Source organism: Leptonychotes weddellii, chromosome 8 (assembly GCF_054177405.1).
Source record: "Leptonychotes weddellii isolate Sample4059 chromosome 8, ASM5417740v2, whole genome shotgun sequence".
Lineage (NCBI taxonomy): Eukaryota > Metazoa > Chordata > Mammalia > Carnivora > Phocidae > Leptonychotes > Leptonychotes weddellii.
The window spans coordinates 56156495-56174736 of record NC_138376.1 but is presented as its reverse complement, the minus strand read 5'-3'; the positions used below and the strand labels follow the sequence as shown (position 1 = coordinate 56174736).

General features: G+C 38.6%; 1 protein-coding gene across 1 annotated transcript in view; it reads left to right on the top strand.

The window, feature by feature from the left end:
- Positions 1-4917: 4917 nt before the first annotated feature.
- IMPG1 (interphotoreceptor matrix proteoglycan 1) overlaps positions 4918-18242 on the top strand; it is a 94013-nt gene continuing 80688 nt past the window's right edge. Inside the window, 3 exon segments of the mRNA XM_081829356.1 lie at positions 4918-5141; positions 15272-15438; positions 15706-15734. Of these exon segments, the coding sequence (XP_081685482.1) occupies positions 4991-5141; positions 15272-15438; positions 15706-15734 (347 nt within the window). The 5' untranslated portion in view covers positions 4918-4990.

Sequence of the window (18242 nt, the reverse complement as noted above, 5' to 3'; positions counted from 1 at the left end):
CAACAAATCACTCTTCAAGCAAGCACAACAACACAAATTCCATGACATTGGTTCATCTAATTTACCACTATATGCCATCCTGGGCTGGAACATAGTAGACATTTAATGAACACTGGTATATCAGTAAATCAGTAGAGATCTGAGCCACACTAAAGCAACACCAGGGAGCAATGAATGAATTCTGAGTGTGGGGTCTGAGAAAGCTTAGTAGAGAAGGAAAGAAAGCTTAGAAACTGGCCCATGAAGGAAGAAGGAAAAGAACAGGCATCTAGTAAGAAGGCACAGACAAGCACGAGATGAGCACTAAAGCATGGAAGCACAGGAAGACTTCGGGGACACGCATAGTCTTGTCTTAGGACTAAGAAGTGTCGTGAAAGAGCACGTAAAGAAGGAAGAGTGAAAAAAAAAAAAAAGAAGGAAGAGTGATACCAGGAAGTGAAATGCATGGACAGTTGGATAAAGGAGTTTTTACTGAGCACTTACCCTGTATGCAACAGTGTTTTAAGTGCTGCCCAAGTGGTAACTCATTTACTAATATCACAGAAACCCTGTAAGAGAGGCACTATCATTCACCATTTTACAGGGGGGTAACTCAAGCACAGTCAGGTCAAGTACTTCCAAGTTTTATAGCTGGTGAGTCACAGAGCCAGGGCCCTGTGCACCACTAGTGCTATTAAAACATTTTGACTAGTTGAGCAACATATGATTTCGGATGCTACTACATTTTTCTTTCGCAAATAATGAACATATTTAAATTTAGAAAGTAAGCAATGAATATTAGCTGTCTCTTATCTATATTTAGAAGTTCTGAATATGCAAATGTAGTAATTTCCATTTTTCTCTTTTCCTTGTTCAATGATATGACTATTTCCCAAAACTATTGGCTTAGGATTGTTTTCCTGGTGATTAATCTACAATATAATATAGTACAATTGCATTTATTTTTTTCCAAATGCATACTATAATTAACTAAATTTTTCTAATATTCTTGTACTCTGGAAAAGATACAGGGTTTTTTTGTTTGTTTTTTTCTGAAATCACTTTGCCCTTCTTTCTCTTTGTAACTTTGAACTTCACCCAGAAATAGTTGTTGATGGCAGCCAATTCATCATCATACAGGTTATACTCATGTTTTGTCAAGTATTTTCTGCCTCAAAAGATTTTCTAATCTTCTATTAAATATGGTCCCTTTTTATAGCAGGTCATTCCACTATCAATTCATTCTCATTAAACTTTTACCTACTCTTTCTAAATACTTATATAAAGTAAAAATATCAAACACATAAAAATGCATCCAGAGAATCAAAGTTCAGTTCAATTTCAACGTTACTATTTATGCAGCATGGAGGACAGTATCTAATGTGATCTAACTGCTTTACCAAAGAATGCTTTCATTAGCTCCAATAAATATTAGCTCTTTTTACCTCATTGAAATCTGTAACATTCCATGTTTCAATTCTTTAAATTTGGGGATTTGATTTGAAATACTTGGGAAAGACAGACTTTGTAAGCATAAGTGTGGTTTGTTCTATAAATATTTTTGGACCCCGGTAACCTTTAGTCCCTGTTCTCAAAGACTTTGCCTACTTCTTTTCTAGTGATGACTTGGAGTCAAGATGCAGACAGAAGATTCTGAAACATGACTAAGTGATTAGTATCATCACAGGCAATCCCCTGTGGTTGTCTCTGTGTAATTTAGAGGAACACAAGCTGAGGTGTCTGATACTCATGTGAAAAAGGACACCAGAGAAAGATGGAAGATGGTTAACCTAAAGTAGAGAAATGCCTAACACAGGGAAAATAGGAGGAACTGTGAACTTGGTCTTTGCTATTCCAGAGGGCAGAAATAGGACTAATGTGTGGAAGCTACTAGAAGATAATTTTCATCTCAAAGAAAGAATTACTAGATAGAGATTTCAGAAATGGAACGAGGTGCTTCCTAGATGAGGCAGACAACCATTTGTAGAATATTTGCCATGGATCTACCTCAGCAAGGAGATATTAAAAATTCAGTGACCATATAATTCATTTTCCAAACAGGGATACATTTGAGAATGAAGGGATAGCTGCAATAAACCAGGATATCCCAAGCAAACCAAATCTCACTTCACCCTAATTCACCCTCATTGTTGACCACCAGTTATGCGTACTTGACATGTGGAGAATAGGGAAGATTGATCCTAGTAGGAAAAAGAGAACAGGTCAGAGCTCATGGGATTCTGGGACATGGAGCAAATCTGTAATTTTTTCACCTCCTTCAATTCCTATCACGGTAGAATGAAGTCCAAAGGCCCAGATCAAGTAGATCTATGTGAGCAAGCCTGGAAAAGAGCAAAGTGTTAAGATCCAGGAAAATCTAAAGGAACAATGCCAAGACAGGGACACTCTTCCCAGAGCCAGGGTGGAGTAAATACTATTCCCAAAGCAAGTTATTCAGAGAGTTCTACTAGACCATAACATAAAAAAAGTAAGAACAGGACCAACCCCAAAGGGCAGAATATTGTGGGGGGTGACAAAGTAGAGAGCAGGACCAGCATTGCAATAGGCACTGTGAGAAGAATGGAAAAGTACGGGATGTATGAGGAGCACAGTTTCCCAAAGTATGGTCTGTGCTTACCATACTGGATAGGCCTAGAATTATTTAGTGATGCACATTTTTTCTTCCATTCTTAGTGGCAATTGAAATGTTACAAACACTTCTTCTATGACTTACACTGAAATCTGTGAGTGTTTGAAAGGTTATTAAAAATTAACATTCCTAGGGCGCCTGGGTGGCTCAGTTGGTTAAGCGACTGCCTTCGGCTCAGGTCATGATCCTGGAGTCCCGGGATCGAGTCCCGCATCGGGCTCCCTGCTCGGCAGGGAGTCTGCTTCTCCCTCTGACCCTCCTCCCTCCCATGCTCTCTGTCTCTCATTCTCTCTGTCTCAAATAAATAAATAAAAATTAAAAAAAAAAAAATTAACATTCCTAAACTAAAATTCCCATTTTACTAGCTGCAGTGGGCACTAATGGCTGTACACTCAGCTCCTATCCCCTTCTTGCACTTGCCATTGTTCAGTGCGCACCTTTCAGTCTGCCATGCAGCCAGCCTAACTCAGGGAAAACTGACCACCTCCACAGTTAGAATGAACCACTCAGGGTAATTCTAGTCCCCTGCTCTGTAATCATTCAACTCAAACCAGCAGCATTGGTGTATTCCTTAGCAACTGGTATTGGTCCAGACACATGATGTAAGTCAGCCATACTTTAGGGAAAGGTTATTTTTCAAAATGAACAAGGGCAAGCAAGTTTAATTTGGTGGAAGCCAGCCTACAGATAAAGTCACCACATGAGGGGACTGAAAAAGAAAATGAGAGAATGGCAGGAAGGCAGAGTTAGAGTTCTGTTTTCACCAGGCATTCCTTACTGTTAGCTTTCCTTTCCATGTGATAACTTCCTTTTTGTTTAAGCCATTTTGAGATGGGTTGTCTTTACTCTTCACCTGAAGTGCCCTTGCAGATCCATAAAACACTGGTTTCCCAAGCCTGCATGCATATTGGAATCACCTAGGGACCTTCAAAAGTTGCTGATGCTGCATTCCATTCAGAGATTATGATTTATTGATGTGTAGCTGGATGGGCAAATTAATCCATATGCTCCCTTTCTTCCTGGAGAGTCCTAAGAATTTATCACTGTCCAAGACTGACAGAGTATTCTAAGACTCCTCAAAATGCCAGAGAACAGGTATTCCTATAGGACTCGGTCCACCCCCTGTAATGAAGGAGGGACTTTTATGCTTTGTGGCAAGATTGGAGTTGCTCCACAGCTACCCTACTTAGATTTCTGCTTGATTCCCTTGTCTGTGCCAGAAGATTAGAGTTTGAGGCCCTTCTTTAGTAAAGTGGGAATATAAGTCTCAGTAAGCCACATGCTTAGGGTCTCAAGGGGCCATAGTGAGTGGTCCCAACTGTTCATCAGTTGTTGTTTTCTTAAATGGAAGACAGACAAAAGGAAAGAGGTGGAGTGGGAGAGGAGGAATCAAGATCTGACCACTGTTAACAGGCTCTGACACCTCCAAATTTCAGTACCCTACCATGTGGTAAACCGAGAAAAATATCTGTTTCATGAATATAGCAGAGTTTTTGTGAAATAATATAACACACATGAAAAAATTCAAAGTAAAGAAATGTTCAATGATGTAAGTTATTGTTATGAAAGGTCCAGAGAGTTAAAAATGAAGTCTAGACCTAACCCTAACAGATACAGCAGTGCCAGCAGGATGAAATGGCTCAAGGAGTGAAATCCTCTGCCAACCTGATCTCTTCATACTCCCCTTCATTTTTCCTCTCACCTCCCTCCATAAAATATCCTACTTGCTTTGTAAAGTCAACTCTAACACATGTTCTTGCCCCAACTCACTTTCACTGTGTCACCCTCTGAGCCCCGCCATACAGAAATCCTAGGGCTGCCACTAATAGGCAGGAAGGTTGTTTTGTTGCATTTCCCCCCTGGGTTTCTAGAAACACTCCACTACCTCATCCAGAGTGCACCTCTGGGTACCACAATGTGCTATCATTCCCCACTTGAATTATAATGTCTATCAAAAGAGGCATCTCTCGGGAGGCTTGAGTGCTAAGTGGGGAGTGATTTTTAGAGATGTGTGGAAAATGGTTTCAATATTTGGCAGTTCCTAAAGGCAAGATGATTTGAGATGTTGGTTTTTAAAAAAAAAAAAATACACTTGATCAGCTCATTATGCTATTCCCTTATTTCTGAAAATGCCTCATCACTGAAATTTGGCAGTTGCACCAAAGTAGAACTTGAATAAATCAGAGGATTATAACTTTTAGTTTATTCCATTCATTTATCATATATTTCACATATATCAATGTATATATTCACCAGGAAATCAATCTTTCTTTTACAGATCTCTCCATTAAAATATACCATTCTGAATCTAAAGACTTAGACAATGCCCCAAGAATCGAAACATCTGAAAGTACTGCAAAAATGTACAAAGTGTCAACCATGAAACGAATATTCGATGTGGCCAAGCGTCGAACAAAAAGGTCAACATTTTTCCCAACTGGTGTTAAAGTCTGTCCACAGGAATCCATGAAACAGATTTTAGCCAGTCTTCAAGCTTATTATAGATTGAGAGGTAAGGAAAGAGATGGAACCTGTTTAGCCTCTCATTCCTTTTATCCCTTCCCTTTCACTTATCCATACATTTTTGTTAGCCCCAAATTTCCAGAATCTCTCATTTAGTCACAAGGGTTATATAAATAAGTCAACTAATCTGAGAGTGGTGAATAGTAAACATTCAAAACTATGGTAGATATCTCTTCTTATGTTTAAAATAATGTCCTGTGCAACATAGAACGATTAAGGCATTTAACAAGTCACCAGAAGGCCTTGGCATCTGGGTATTACCTCTTTGTTTTATTTTTGCCAAAGCCCAATATTGAATTTTAATGTTATATTATGAGTAAGAAGCACAGAATGACTGCAACGTCAGGAATCTGAGCAAGTTGATTTATCACTTAAGATTTCACTTTTCAAAAGCAGCATTACAATCCAGATCCTTTCTCCCTTCTTGTTAAGTTTAAGTTGTTTATTGCTGATCCAGCAAAAAGTTCTGAGGTTTGGAAACCTGGAGGCACACCCAAGTGCAGAGGAGTTACAAATTAACAGTGGTTACCAAGATATAATGCAGGGGTGTTAACAGGATTTACAACACAATTACTGTGGTTTCCAGCAGAGTTACAGTGCAGTTTTCACCCCAAGACAGCATAACAGGATTCTTGTGGCCTTCTCGGAAATCATTATGGAGTTCAGTCACACCACAGCCATCAGTGGCTATCCTTGTCATTCACTTACTATAGATGAAAAAGTCGCCATGGCTTCTTCTTTAAATGAAAACAAAACAAAACAAAAAAGAATCTTTAGTAGATACTATTAAATCCCCCCAGGTTGCTCTGAATAATGCAAAATATCTTAGCTAGCTGAAGCCTAAACTCAATTCATCTTTTTTTTTTTCTCTTTTCTTCTAAACTCAATTCATCTTACATGTGAAAGTGAGGGGGTTTGCTGAGGTCCACCTTCATCACATACGATATTTGTTTCCATTCCAAAAAGTATGGTCAACCTGCTCTATTTTAAGCCCATTAACTAGAATGTGCTGGTTCCATTCTAGCCTGTGATGTATTGCAAATTATGGCAGCAGAGAACCCCTTTCTTGATACCAACATCCTACAAAGTACTTGAGTATCTACATCTGTAAAATGTACAAAGGTTGAGTTAGTCTGGGGCGTTTTTGCTGGGTTTTGGAGGCATAACTAACAGTCTCAAAAATATCAAGCCTTATGTTCTTCATATGTCTGATTTTATATGGAAGAGACATTTGCTTTCTGACAGAAGCCACACCTACAGAGAAATGACAAGTACTGGATCACAGTCAAAAGGAGAACTCTAATCATTGAAAATCAAGCACACTATATTATTATTCTGAGGTCCTAGCATAGCACCTCTGCATAGCAGTTTCTGAATAAATGCTTATTGATGGATACAGGAGGCAAAGAGGCCATTGGAAATGCAAAGAAAAGACAATAATGTGTAAATTATTCATTTTGAATGTGGCCACACATTGATCAGATAATGATACTGGTAAATTTCATGTTATTTGTTCATGAATGGAAGTGAAATATATAGCATGTGCATCACATTGAATATGAGCACAACTGCTTTAACTTCTAATTCTTCATGATATTCACAAATAGGATTCATTGCAGGTATTTATAAAATAGACTATTTATTGCTGCAACCAAATTTTTAACTCTGTATTTTATTCTTTATTCTTGATTAGGTTTGCCTTTTTCATTCTTGCTTTCCTGGATGAAACAAACCACTGTTTTTCTCCCCATGGCAACAACAGTCCATTATCTTTATGGCTGCCCCTGGGTGATATGAAATTTTACTATTCATCAGCATGGGTTTCTTAAGTCTAACAAATTGGTTCACAAAGAAACAAGAAATAAGACCTAGCTACAAAGTGGCGCTCCTTTGACAGGGTAACATACTTATTATTTTTGTTGCTGCTTTTACAAAATTATCTTTTGACATCTTTCAAACTTAGGAGAGAAAGCTTCCACATTCATCAAATCAAATGGAATAGTGAGATATTTCTTTTTCCAATGCTTAAAGCAACACAAATGAAAATGTTCTGAGCTTCATGGTAGACTCATAAACACACTCATCCCAAAGCACAAATTCAAGACAGGCAAGTTTTGTTTCTGGTAGCCTCCCAGGGGAACCATGTGCTCCTACCCAGGCAAACTCCCTTCAAACCTCCCACCCCTCTCTGTATATCCCTCTCTTTCCCTCCCCCTTCCCCTCCTCCTTCTTCTTCTCTCTCCCTCCGCCTCTGTCCTAGCCTCAATATCAAAAGCTAGATTTTTCTTTCACATTAATGTATGCCTTAGAGAAAGTTTAAGATAGAGGGTATCCTAGTTCTTGCTTCTCTATGTGTTGTCCATAGACCAGCAGCATCACCAGCATCTGGCAGCTTGTTAGAAATGCAGACCTACTTTCACCCCACCATATCTACTCACAGAATCTGTATTTTAATAAGATCCCCAGGTAATCCATTTGTACTCTAAAGTTCTAGAAGCACTGGTCTAGAGAACATATAGCCAACATCCCCATGACAGAGATTAAAAAAGTGAGGTGACATGCTCAGTCAGGGCCACTGTGGCAGAGCAGGGTTAGAACACAACATTCTGACTCCTACTCCAGTGTGTCATCTCTCCATCTAATGCGTGCCCAACACGGTGGCAGGCTTTTTACATACCAGTGGTCTAACCTAATCCTTACAAACGTGAATGACTATCCCAGGGCATGCCTAACCTCCAGGATACATGTTCCCTGGGGTTCTTCCCACATCGCCAAAGAGCCTACAGTGTAGCTTTCAGCAGAAAGATTAAGACTCTGTGGTCAGATTTCAGGCATTGCCCAGCAACTGTGGGAAGACTGAAGAGGCAAGGTTCTGGATTTCCCTAGATTCCCTGTGGAAATCTCTCCTGGTAGATTTAGGGAAGGATGGTGCTGTAAGTTAGATAACACAGGTAAGTTAAAGGGTTAGAAAAATCCAGCTTTCAGAAGTTCTCAGACTGCTCCCAGCCCTGAGATCCTTTGATGCTTCGACTTTCAAGGGTTCTTTTGATGCCCCTTGGTAAGGATGGGGTATCTCTCCTGGTGGGACATGGGCTGGTGCTCTGGTTCTCCCAATCACAGAAAGATTCTACACCTCCTGCTCTGTGCTAAGCCTCCAGGAGGTCAGAAAAATGACATCAGAGCAGTCACCAAAAGAACCTGCTCCTCAAAATGTCTAAAGAAAAACTACTCGTCCCTGTTTCATCATTAACATTTTAATCCCTATAAATGACAATGCTCCAGAGAAATAATTCTTTTTTTTTTTTTAAGTTTCAAGTTTTTAGTTAAATTCCAGTTAGTTAACATGTAGTGTAATATTAGTTTCAGGAGTAGAATTTAGTGATTCATCACTTATGTATAACAACCTATGCTCAACACAAGTGCCCTCCTTAATACCCATCACCCATTTAACCCATCCCCCCCACCACCTCCCTCAACAACCCTCAGTTTGTTCTTTATAGTTAAGAGTCTGTCTTATAGTTTGCCTCTCTCTCTTTTCCCCCCTATGTTCATCTGTTTCATTTCTTAAATTCCACACATGAGTGAAATCATGTGGTATTTGTCTTTCTCTGACTGACTTATTTTACTTAGTGTAATACAATCTGGCTCCATCCACATCATTGCAAATGGCAAGATTTCATTCTTTTTGATGGCTGAGTAATATTACATTGTATGTATGTACCATATCTTCTTTATCCATTCATCAGTCATTGGACCTTTGGGCTCTCTCCATAGTTTGACTATTGTTGATAATGCTTCTATAAACATCAGGATGCATGTACCCCTTCAAATCTGTGTTTTTGTATCCTTTGGGTAAATATCTAGTAGTGCAATTGTGGATCATAGGGTAGTTCTATTTTTAACTTTTTGAGGAACCTCCATACTGTTCTCCAGAGTGGCTGTACCAGTTTGCATTCCCACCAACAGTGCAAGAGGGTTCCCCTTTCTCCACATCCTCACCAACATGTGTTGTTCATTTTAGCCATTCTGACATGTGTGAGATGATATATCATTGTAAGTTTGATTTGCATTTCCCTGATGATGAGTGATGTTGAGCATCTTTTCATGTGTCTATTAGTCATCCATAGGTCTTCTTTGGAAGAATGTCTATTCATGTCTTCTAACCATTTTTAAATTGGATTATTTGTTTTTTGGTTGTTGAGTGTTGAGTTTTATAAGTTCTTTATATATTTTGGATACTAACCCTTTATCAGACATGTCATTTCAAATATCTTCTCCCATTCTGCCTTTAGTTTTGTCTACTGTTTCCTTTGCTGTGCAGAAGCTTTTTATCTTGATGAAATCCCAATAGTTCCTTTTATGCTTTTGTTTCCCTTGCCTCAGGAGACATATCTACTAAGAAGTTGCTCTGGCCATGTCAAAGAGGTTACTACCTTTGTCCTCCTCTAGGATTTTGATGGTTTCTTGTCTCACATTTAGGTCTTTAATACATTTTGAATTTATTTTTGTGTATGGTATAATAAAGTGGTTCAGTTTCATCCTTTTACATGTTGCTGTCCAGTTTTCCCTGCACCATTTGTTGAAGAGACTGTCCTTTTTCCATTGGATATTCTCTCCTGCTTTGTCAAGATTAGTTGATCATATAGTTGTGGGTTTATTGCTGGGTTTTCTATTCTGTTCCATTGGTATATGTGTGTTTTTGTGCCAGTACCATACTGTCTTGATCACTACAGCTTTGTAATATAGAAGTCCAGAATTGTGATGCTTCCAGCTTTCCTTTTCTTTGTCAGTATTGCTTTGGCTATTCAGGATCTTTTGTGGTTCCGTAGACATTTTAGGATTGTTTGTTCTAACTCTGTGAAAAATGCTGTTAGTATTTTGATAGGGATTGCACTAAATGTGTAGATTGCTTGGGTAGTACAGACATTTTAACAATCTTTGTTATTCCTGTACATGAGCATGGGATGTTTTTCCATTTCTTTGTGTCATCTTCAATTTCTTTCATTAGTATTTTGTAGTTTTCAGAGTACAGATCTTTTACCTCTTTGTTTAGGTTTATTCCTAAATATCTTATGGGTTTTGGTACAATTATATGGAATCAATTCCTTGCTTTCTCTTTCTACTGCTGCATTATTGGTGTATAGAAATACAACAGACTTCTATACGTTGATTTTGTATCCTGTGACTTTACTGAATTCATGTATGAGTTCTAGCAAATTTTTAGTAGAATCTTTTGAGTTTTCTACATATCATCTGCAAATAGTGAAAGTTTGACTTTTTCCTTGCCTATTTGGGTGCCTTTTCTTTCTTTTTGTTGTCTGATTGCTAGGATGCCTTTTCTTTCTTTTTGTTGTCTGATTGCTAGGATGCCTTTTATTTCTTTTTGTTGTCTGATTGCTAAGGCTAGGACTTCCAGTAATGGTAATGGTGAGAGTGGACATCCCTATCTAGTTCCTGACTGTAGAGGAAAAGCTCTCAGTTTTTCCTGGTTAAGGATGATATTAGCTGTGGGTCTTTTGTATATGGCCTTTATGATGTTGAGGTATGTTCCCTCTATCTCTACTTTGTTGAGGGTTTTTATTAAGATTGGATGTTATACTTTGTCAAATGCTTTTTCTGCATCTATTGAGAGGATCATATGGTTCTTACCTTTCTTTTATAATGTGGTGTATCACATTGATTGATTTGCGAATATTGAACCACCTTTGCAACCCAGAAATAAATCCCACTTTATCATGGTGAATGATTCTTTTAATGAACTGTTGGATGCAATTTGCTAGATTTTGTTGAGAATATTTTAATCCATGTTCATCAGGGATTTTTGGCCTGTAGTTCTTTTTTAGTGTGGTCTTCATCTGGTCTTGGAATCAAAGTAATGCTGTCCTCACAGAATGAGTTTAGAAGTGTACTTCCATTTCTACTTTTTGGAACAGTTTGAGAAGAATAGCTATTAATTCTTCCTTAAATGTTTGGTAGAATTCCCCTGGGAAGCCTCTGGCCCTGGACTTTGTTGGGAGATTTTTTTATTGCTGATTCAATTTCTTTGCTGGTTATTGTTCTGTTCAAGTTTTCTATTTTTTCCTATATTTGGTAGTTTATATGTTTCTAGGAATTTATTCATTTCTTTCAGATTGCCCAATTTGTTGGCAGATAATTTTTCATAATATTCTCTTATAATTGTTTGTATTTCTGTGGTGTTGGCTGTGATCTCTCCTCTCTGGGAAATAATTCTTTAAGCTGCTTCAGACATTTGTGCTTCAGGGAGAAAGTTCTCTGAGCCTTTGTGAAAAGGAGATATTAATGGGGGTGAGGGTGTTCTATGTCTCTGAAGTAGAAGAAAGGGCAGCAGAGAAAGGAGCCGAGCTAGGAAGATGCAGGCACCAAAAATAAGACTTAATCTTCCTTTTATTTCAAAAGGAGACCAAAAGCAACATGCCTGAGGGTACGTTGAATTGGTAAATAGATGGATTATCACATTATGTTCTCCCAGATGTTTCACACACAGATATTATCAGTGAAAGTCACCAACACTAAGACCTCAAAGGCAGCACTACTTGATTTTATATACATATCAATGCTGTATCTCTGGCACTTAAATGTGTTTTGAATTAATTAACAGTTTTATTGCATTGGGGAGAGATGGAAGGTCAAAATAACACCCCGAAAAAGAGCGTGGAGTAAGTAGATGAGAAAAATAGCAAGGGCAACTGGTTCACTTAGACTGGACACACAACTCTTAAGATTTGGGAAAGTCTCAAGATATTCAAATGTTGTTTCCTTCTTGCATTGTGTGTAGACCCTTGAGTAGACATGAAGATCCAAAGACTGCATGATTGTTGGTATTGGAAAAGGCATTACAACCCTCTGGTCCTTGCTTGGCAGGTAAAAGATAACATTCACAAAAGTGGGTTCTCCCGGTGAGGCTATTCACTTGCTATCCAGGTGTGCTGACCCCTGTTACTTTCCCAGGTGTGGAAAATTCGATGACACATTTGAGGTGGAGGGGACGGCACCCATTCCTGGCTTTATGAGTTCTGGTGAGGTGGCTGCTGGTAAATAACCTGAGCTTCTATTGGTCTGGAATTCTCTTTGCCTCTTAAAACAAAAAGTTAAGAAAAATCCAGACATATAAAAATGGGGAGTGAGTGGGGGATAAAGCATAGGAGTAAGAGTCTCCAAATTGGTCTTCTCTCACCTTGTTCCTTCCCCCAACCCCTTTTCTCAGCAGGCAGGCAGAGTTTCTTTAGAAAGTCAGATGATGTCAGCTTCTGCCCTAAAGCCTCCAATTGCTCCCCATTCCTCCTGAGGTAAAAATCAACATATTATAATTGCTTGTGACAGATGTTATCTAACTTTTTACCCTCACTTAATACTCTAAAATAATTTTTAAACTATGTACCCATTTGCATGCTTTTCAGTTAATATCTAAAGTTTTTCATCATAAGTTTAAATAATTAGATAAGATGCAACTTTTGGTGAGTTGTAAATATCGATAATGAAAATAAAACAAAAATTAGAGCATTCGTACGCATCCAGTAGAATCTGCCATAGCTACTCAATAGTTACCATCAAATACTCCATAGTACATGCTTTCATGTACTCTTCTCAACAGTAAGAAATGCCACAGGGATCCTTTTTCTTCGTACAACCACATTTCCACTCCACTTCCCACTTCACAGCTTTATCTTAATGTAATTTATTTTATGCTTGAAAGTCTGTTAGTGGTTACTCTTACATACTTCTCAGTAACAAAAATATGTATATAAATTTAAATTACAGATTTTATTTATTTCCTGTTACTATAGGCTTTATGTGTACAAAGAAATTTCTTCTGGATTCAGTTGCATTTATAATTACTTTTAATATATAATTGATTAAAACAAATAGATAAATTTAACAAAAAATTTAAGTAAATTTCTATTGACAGATATAAGATCAAATACAGGTTTTGTGGGTACGAACATTTATAAATACAAATTTAGGAAAAAGACTTTGGAAGAGACCAGTTTAAATGAAGGGCCTGTACCTTAACTTTCATTAGCTTCAGCCTCTGGATTCATGGAGTTGCTCTGATGTTGTTCCTCATATTAGTTCATGTACCATTACTTATTATCCATATTATGTGTTGCCAAAATGAGACAGGATTTAGCGTCAGTTTTATCCCTATTTTTTTACTTAGTTTCCCTTAAATGCTGAGAAAACTTAAATGTAAATAAGTAGATGGAAACAGATGGGAGTTTTGTTATAGTAATATCTTTTTTTTTATTATGTTAATCACCATACATTACATAATTAGTTTTTGATGTAGTGTTCCATGATTCATTGTTTGCAAATAATACCCAGTTATAGTAATATCTTTATTCTTTAAGTAGATTTGGCATTATATGCTAACAATAACATCATGATCTGTCATTATTTTTAATGATTTGTCAGCTGTCAACTCCATTAGGACTTCTTCTAATGTGTTTTTGGGGCAGGGGTTGTGTGTGTGTGTGTGTGTTTTATTAACATATAATGTATTATTTGTTTCAGGGGTACAGGTCTGTGGTTCATCAGTCTTACACAATTCACAGCACTTACCATATACCTCCCCAATGTCCATCACCCAGCCACTCCATCCCTCCCACCCCCTTCCCCTCTAGCAACCCTCAGTTTGTTCCTGAGATTAAGAGTCTCTTATGGTTTGTCTCCCTCTCTGGTTTCATCTTGTTTCATTTTTCCCTCCCTTCCCCTATGATCCTCTGTCTTGTTTCTCAAATTCTTCATATCAGTGAGAACATATGATACTTGTTTTTCTCTGATTGACTTATTTCACTTAGCTACCCTCTAGTTCCATCCACATCGTTGCAAATGGCAAGATCTCATTTTTTGATAGCTGCATAATATTCCATTGTATATATACACCACATCTTCTTTATCCATTCATCTGTCTATGGACATCTAGACTCTTTCTGTAGTTTAGCTATTGTGGACATTGCTGCTATAAACATTGGAGTGCAAGTGCCCCTTTGGATCACTACATTTGTATCTTTGTGGTAAATACCCAGTAGTGCAATTGCTGGGTCATAGGGTAGCTCTATTTTCAACTTTTTGAGGAACCTCCATACTGTTTTCCAGAGTGGCTGCACCAGCTTGCATTCCCACCAACAGTGTAGGAGGGTTCCCCTTTCTCTGCATCTTCGCCAACATCTGTAGTTTCCTCACTTGTTAATTTTAGCCATTCTGACTGGTGTGAGGTGGTATGTCATTGAGGTTTTGATTTATATTTCCCTGACGCCAAGTGATGTTGAGCACTTTTTCATGTGTCTGTTGGCCATTCTTCTAATGTGTTGAAAGCAAAGAATCAGAAACCACCCTGCTGCAAAAACAAGTGTTACCCCTCAACTGAGTTCACTTGGTTTCTTAACCTCAACAATACTATTTGACATGGTCCCTTTGTGTGGCAACCTAGAGGCATGTGCTGCAGTAAGATTAGGGAGGGATGAATGGGGGAAGGATGCAGGCCAAAGGGAACGGGGAAAAGGAAACGTGTGTCCTCAGGTGGACGGATTTTAGGAAAGCATGATAGGAAAAATGAGACCTAGATATTGATTCTCTTTAAATTGTCTGTGTGTCTCTTTATCCCTTGAAAAGTCTTTAAATACAGCCGGGTACCTATGCCCCAGTTTGAAGATTATTGGTCCACAAGGCCCTACACGGTCTCTGTTCCCCTCACCACATCTTTCTGTCTTCATCCTCTTTTACTGTTATCCTTGCCCTGGTCACACTGACAGAGCTCTTTGCTGTTCCATCAATGTTCAGAGCATTCTCCAGCCTTGAGGCCTTTTCCATACTGCTCAAAAGTCACCCTATAGTGAAGCCTTCCTCAACTGCCCTATTTTAAACTACAGCCTCTCTCTCTCTCATATTTCCTAATCCTCCTTCTTTTATTTTTCTCTGTAACACATAGAGGGGTTCAATATGTATTTGTTAAATGAATTAATTTCTGTGCACTATAAATGAATGTGTCCACATAAGCCATAAAAGAGCACTCCATGTTCTAAGATTATGCTTGGGCGGGGAAACAGGAATCATCTTAGGATGTGGCCATTTTCTGCTCCTAACTGTGCTGTATTGCAGTGTGTCAGGAAGCAGTGTGGGAAGCATATCGGATCTTTCTGGATCGCATCCCTGACCCAAGGGAATACCAGGACTGGGTCAGCCTCTGCCAGCAGGAGACTTTCTGCCTCTTTGACATTGGAAGAAATTTCAGCAATTCCCAGGAGCACCTGGATCTTCTTCAGCAGGTGAGCCTAAACGCTGTATGTTGGAACACCGTCCAAATAGCTCCCAGGCCTCCAGCCCCTGCCCCTTTTCAGTTGGTTTCCACTGCATAAGAGTTAGTTGAAGAAATGCTTAGAGATATCTGATAAGGCCAACAAGAATTTTATTTTTGCAAAATAGCATTGTACAGGCTGGTTGAAGTGAAGTTAAAGGGAAAAGGGGATGAAAATAGACTTTAGCTCTTCAGTTGACATTTTCTCCTGATAAAATTACTTTTTATCTTTCTGCAGAGAATAAAACTGAGACACTTCCCTGAGAGGTAAGTACCCAAAATAGAGTGCAGCATGCTTTTGACTTTTGAAAGATCATATAATGGAGTGAGACTGAGCTATTGTACCTTTATGATATTATGTCAGCACTGAGATCTGTGTAGGTTATTCTGACAGACAAATTATGCATATACTGCGCTAAAGATAAATGAGTATATAAAGGGGAAATGGATAGACCCTAAAGACTGAGATAGATGTTGGCACTATGTTTGCAGATAAAATGGATTCATTACTATGTGTTAAGTATCTAATGTGTATTTTCAGTTATAAGATATAGAACAATTTTTTTAAATAGTTTGATTTTTAGAATTTATGGTAAACTGTTAGTTATATCAGGAAAATACTAATACAATCAGAGAGCAACCTGCATTTTGAACTCTCATTTGGTATTCTGTAAAGCATTAGTATTTCTCAAACTAAATTACCGAAGCACTGAGCTATACTCTCAACAAGAACTGAATATCAAACAAGAAAATCAAAATGAGAAAAAGGCAAGGAAAAGTAATTAGATAAAATGATTAAAGAAGAGAGGTAAACTGTAAACACAAATTACATACATTTTATAACATTTAGAAATCTAATTCTGAAGATAATACTAAGAGAGACACAAATTTGGTATTGTATGAATTACTGACAATTCTTTATAATGCTTTTCACATTTGTTCCTTCATTTCTATTCCCTTTGCCAACAACTTCTTCCAAGACCTTACTAATTTACACTGTGAAGAATGTCAAATCTGATCTTCCTAATGGATTTCCCTGCCTCTAACCTCTTCCCCTCCTTAACTTGCATAACTGCTGCTGGATTAATAAGTCTGAAAAATTTCTTACATTGAGCCCTGTTCAATGACTTTCAAAAGAGTCCTACATCTTCCTCTTACCCTTCTGAATATCCTCTGCCCACTGTTCCCCTCATGTTCTGTGTACAGAAGGCTGATTGGTAAGGATAGAGTCACGTGCATCCTTTGCCCTGACTCCTAGGTAGGGCCAGCCAGTGGGGAGCAGGAGATCAGAGGGAGAGGAGAGAATGAGGTGAGTGAATTTCTCACCTCCCCTCACCCTCAACTTGCAAAGTCTTCAAATGCTGTTGTCCTCCTTCAACTTCATTTCAGCTCCTGTCAAGCAGCCTTTCCACAGATCCTTTTCTGTCTCTGGTTCATGGTAACTGGACTAAGGGTAGTTTGAGCACCCCACTGTTACCAGCCCTGGGGTACTGCACTTGACCTTGTGGTTGCTCTTATACTCTTCCCACAACTTAGTAAGTAATTCCTTTTTTAAACTTTGCTCAAATTACCCCACAATGAGTGAGCCATCTGTGTCCTGCCAGGACCTTCACTGAGGCAGAGCAGAGGCCAAACTCATCAGTTAAGACCTTTCACCCCCTGACCTTTCCAACTTTGCATCCACTACCCATGATCCCACTGTTGCCACCATGCCATTCCTCCCTGCACACAGACCACACCTTCCTCATCCTGGACTCTGACCCCTAGCCTTTCCCTCTTGCCCAGAAAAACCTGCCTTTTCTACGTTACCTATCCAAATCCTACTCTACTTCACACTCCTAGTGGAGTCCCACCTGGATCCCATGATGTCTTAATAGCCTATTTGAGCCTGCAGCAATATTTTCCTGCTTTGAACTTTGTACTCTTTTTGGCACTTACATTTTTATGTAACACTTCCTCGCTTTACCCTATTTTCCTGTAAGAGTTTAAACTCCTCAAGGGCGGGAACCCTTTCATATCTCTCCACCCACCACCACAGACCTGAGCAAAATCCTCATATATTTTTGTTAATTGATACATCTACCAAACCACTCTTTAGAAATTTTAAAAAGTTTTACGAGAAGAAATAATGTGATCAAGGAAAATCTTAGTACTAGAGTATTAACTTTGTTCACAAGACACAGAGATATTCACTCTTCTGGTTTAACTATAAGATGATACTTATTTCTCCATTTTCAAAAAAAGAAAAAGAAAGCAAAGCAGAGGCCATCCATCCATAAGAAAAAATCCAACAGAATGTACCAAGACTTGATAGAAAAACATTAAAAATTACAGGAAACAGCTAACCCAAGACAGAAAGAGAAAGAAATAGAGCCATCCCATCCACTCCTGTGTCTACCAACATTGCTAGAAAGAATTGCTAAGGAGCAAGAGACAAACATTTTACATTAACTATGATTACCAAGTTGGGAAGGAAGGAAGGCGGGAAGGAAGGAAGGCAGGCAGAAAGGCAGGCCTGTTATTTCAAACCTTTCTAGGAAGACAAAACAGAAAATTTTCTCACCTGAGTAGCCCATAAATCTGCCAGTTTCAAATGACTTTAAAATAAAAACCAGTGAAAGAACCCAGTGTCCCAGCTTCCCAAATTATAGCGTCCAAGTGATGGTCTAGATTGCCACTGTCATGGCAGAATCACACCCAGTGGCAAAGGATGAGGAAATAGCATCTGACAAAGGATCCTGCACAAAGTGGGCTGTTGACTTGTAACTAATGCCA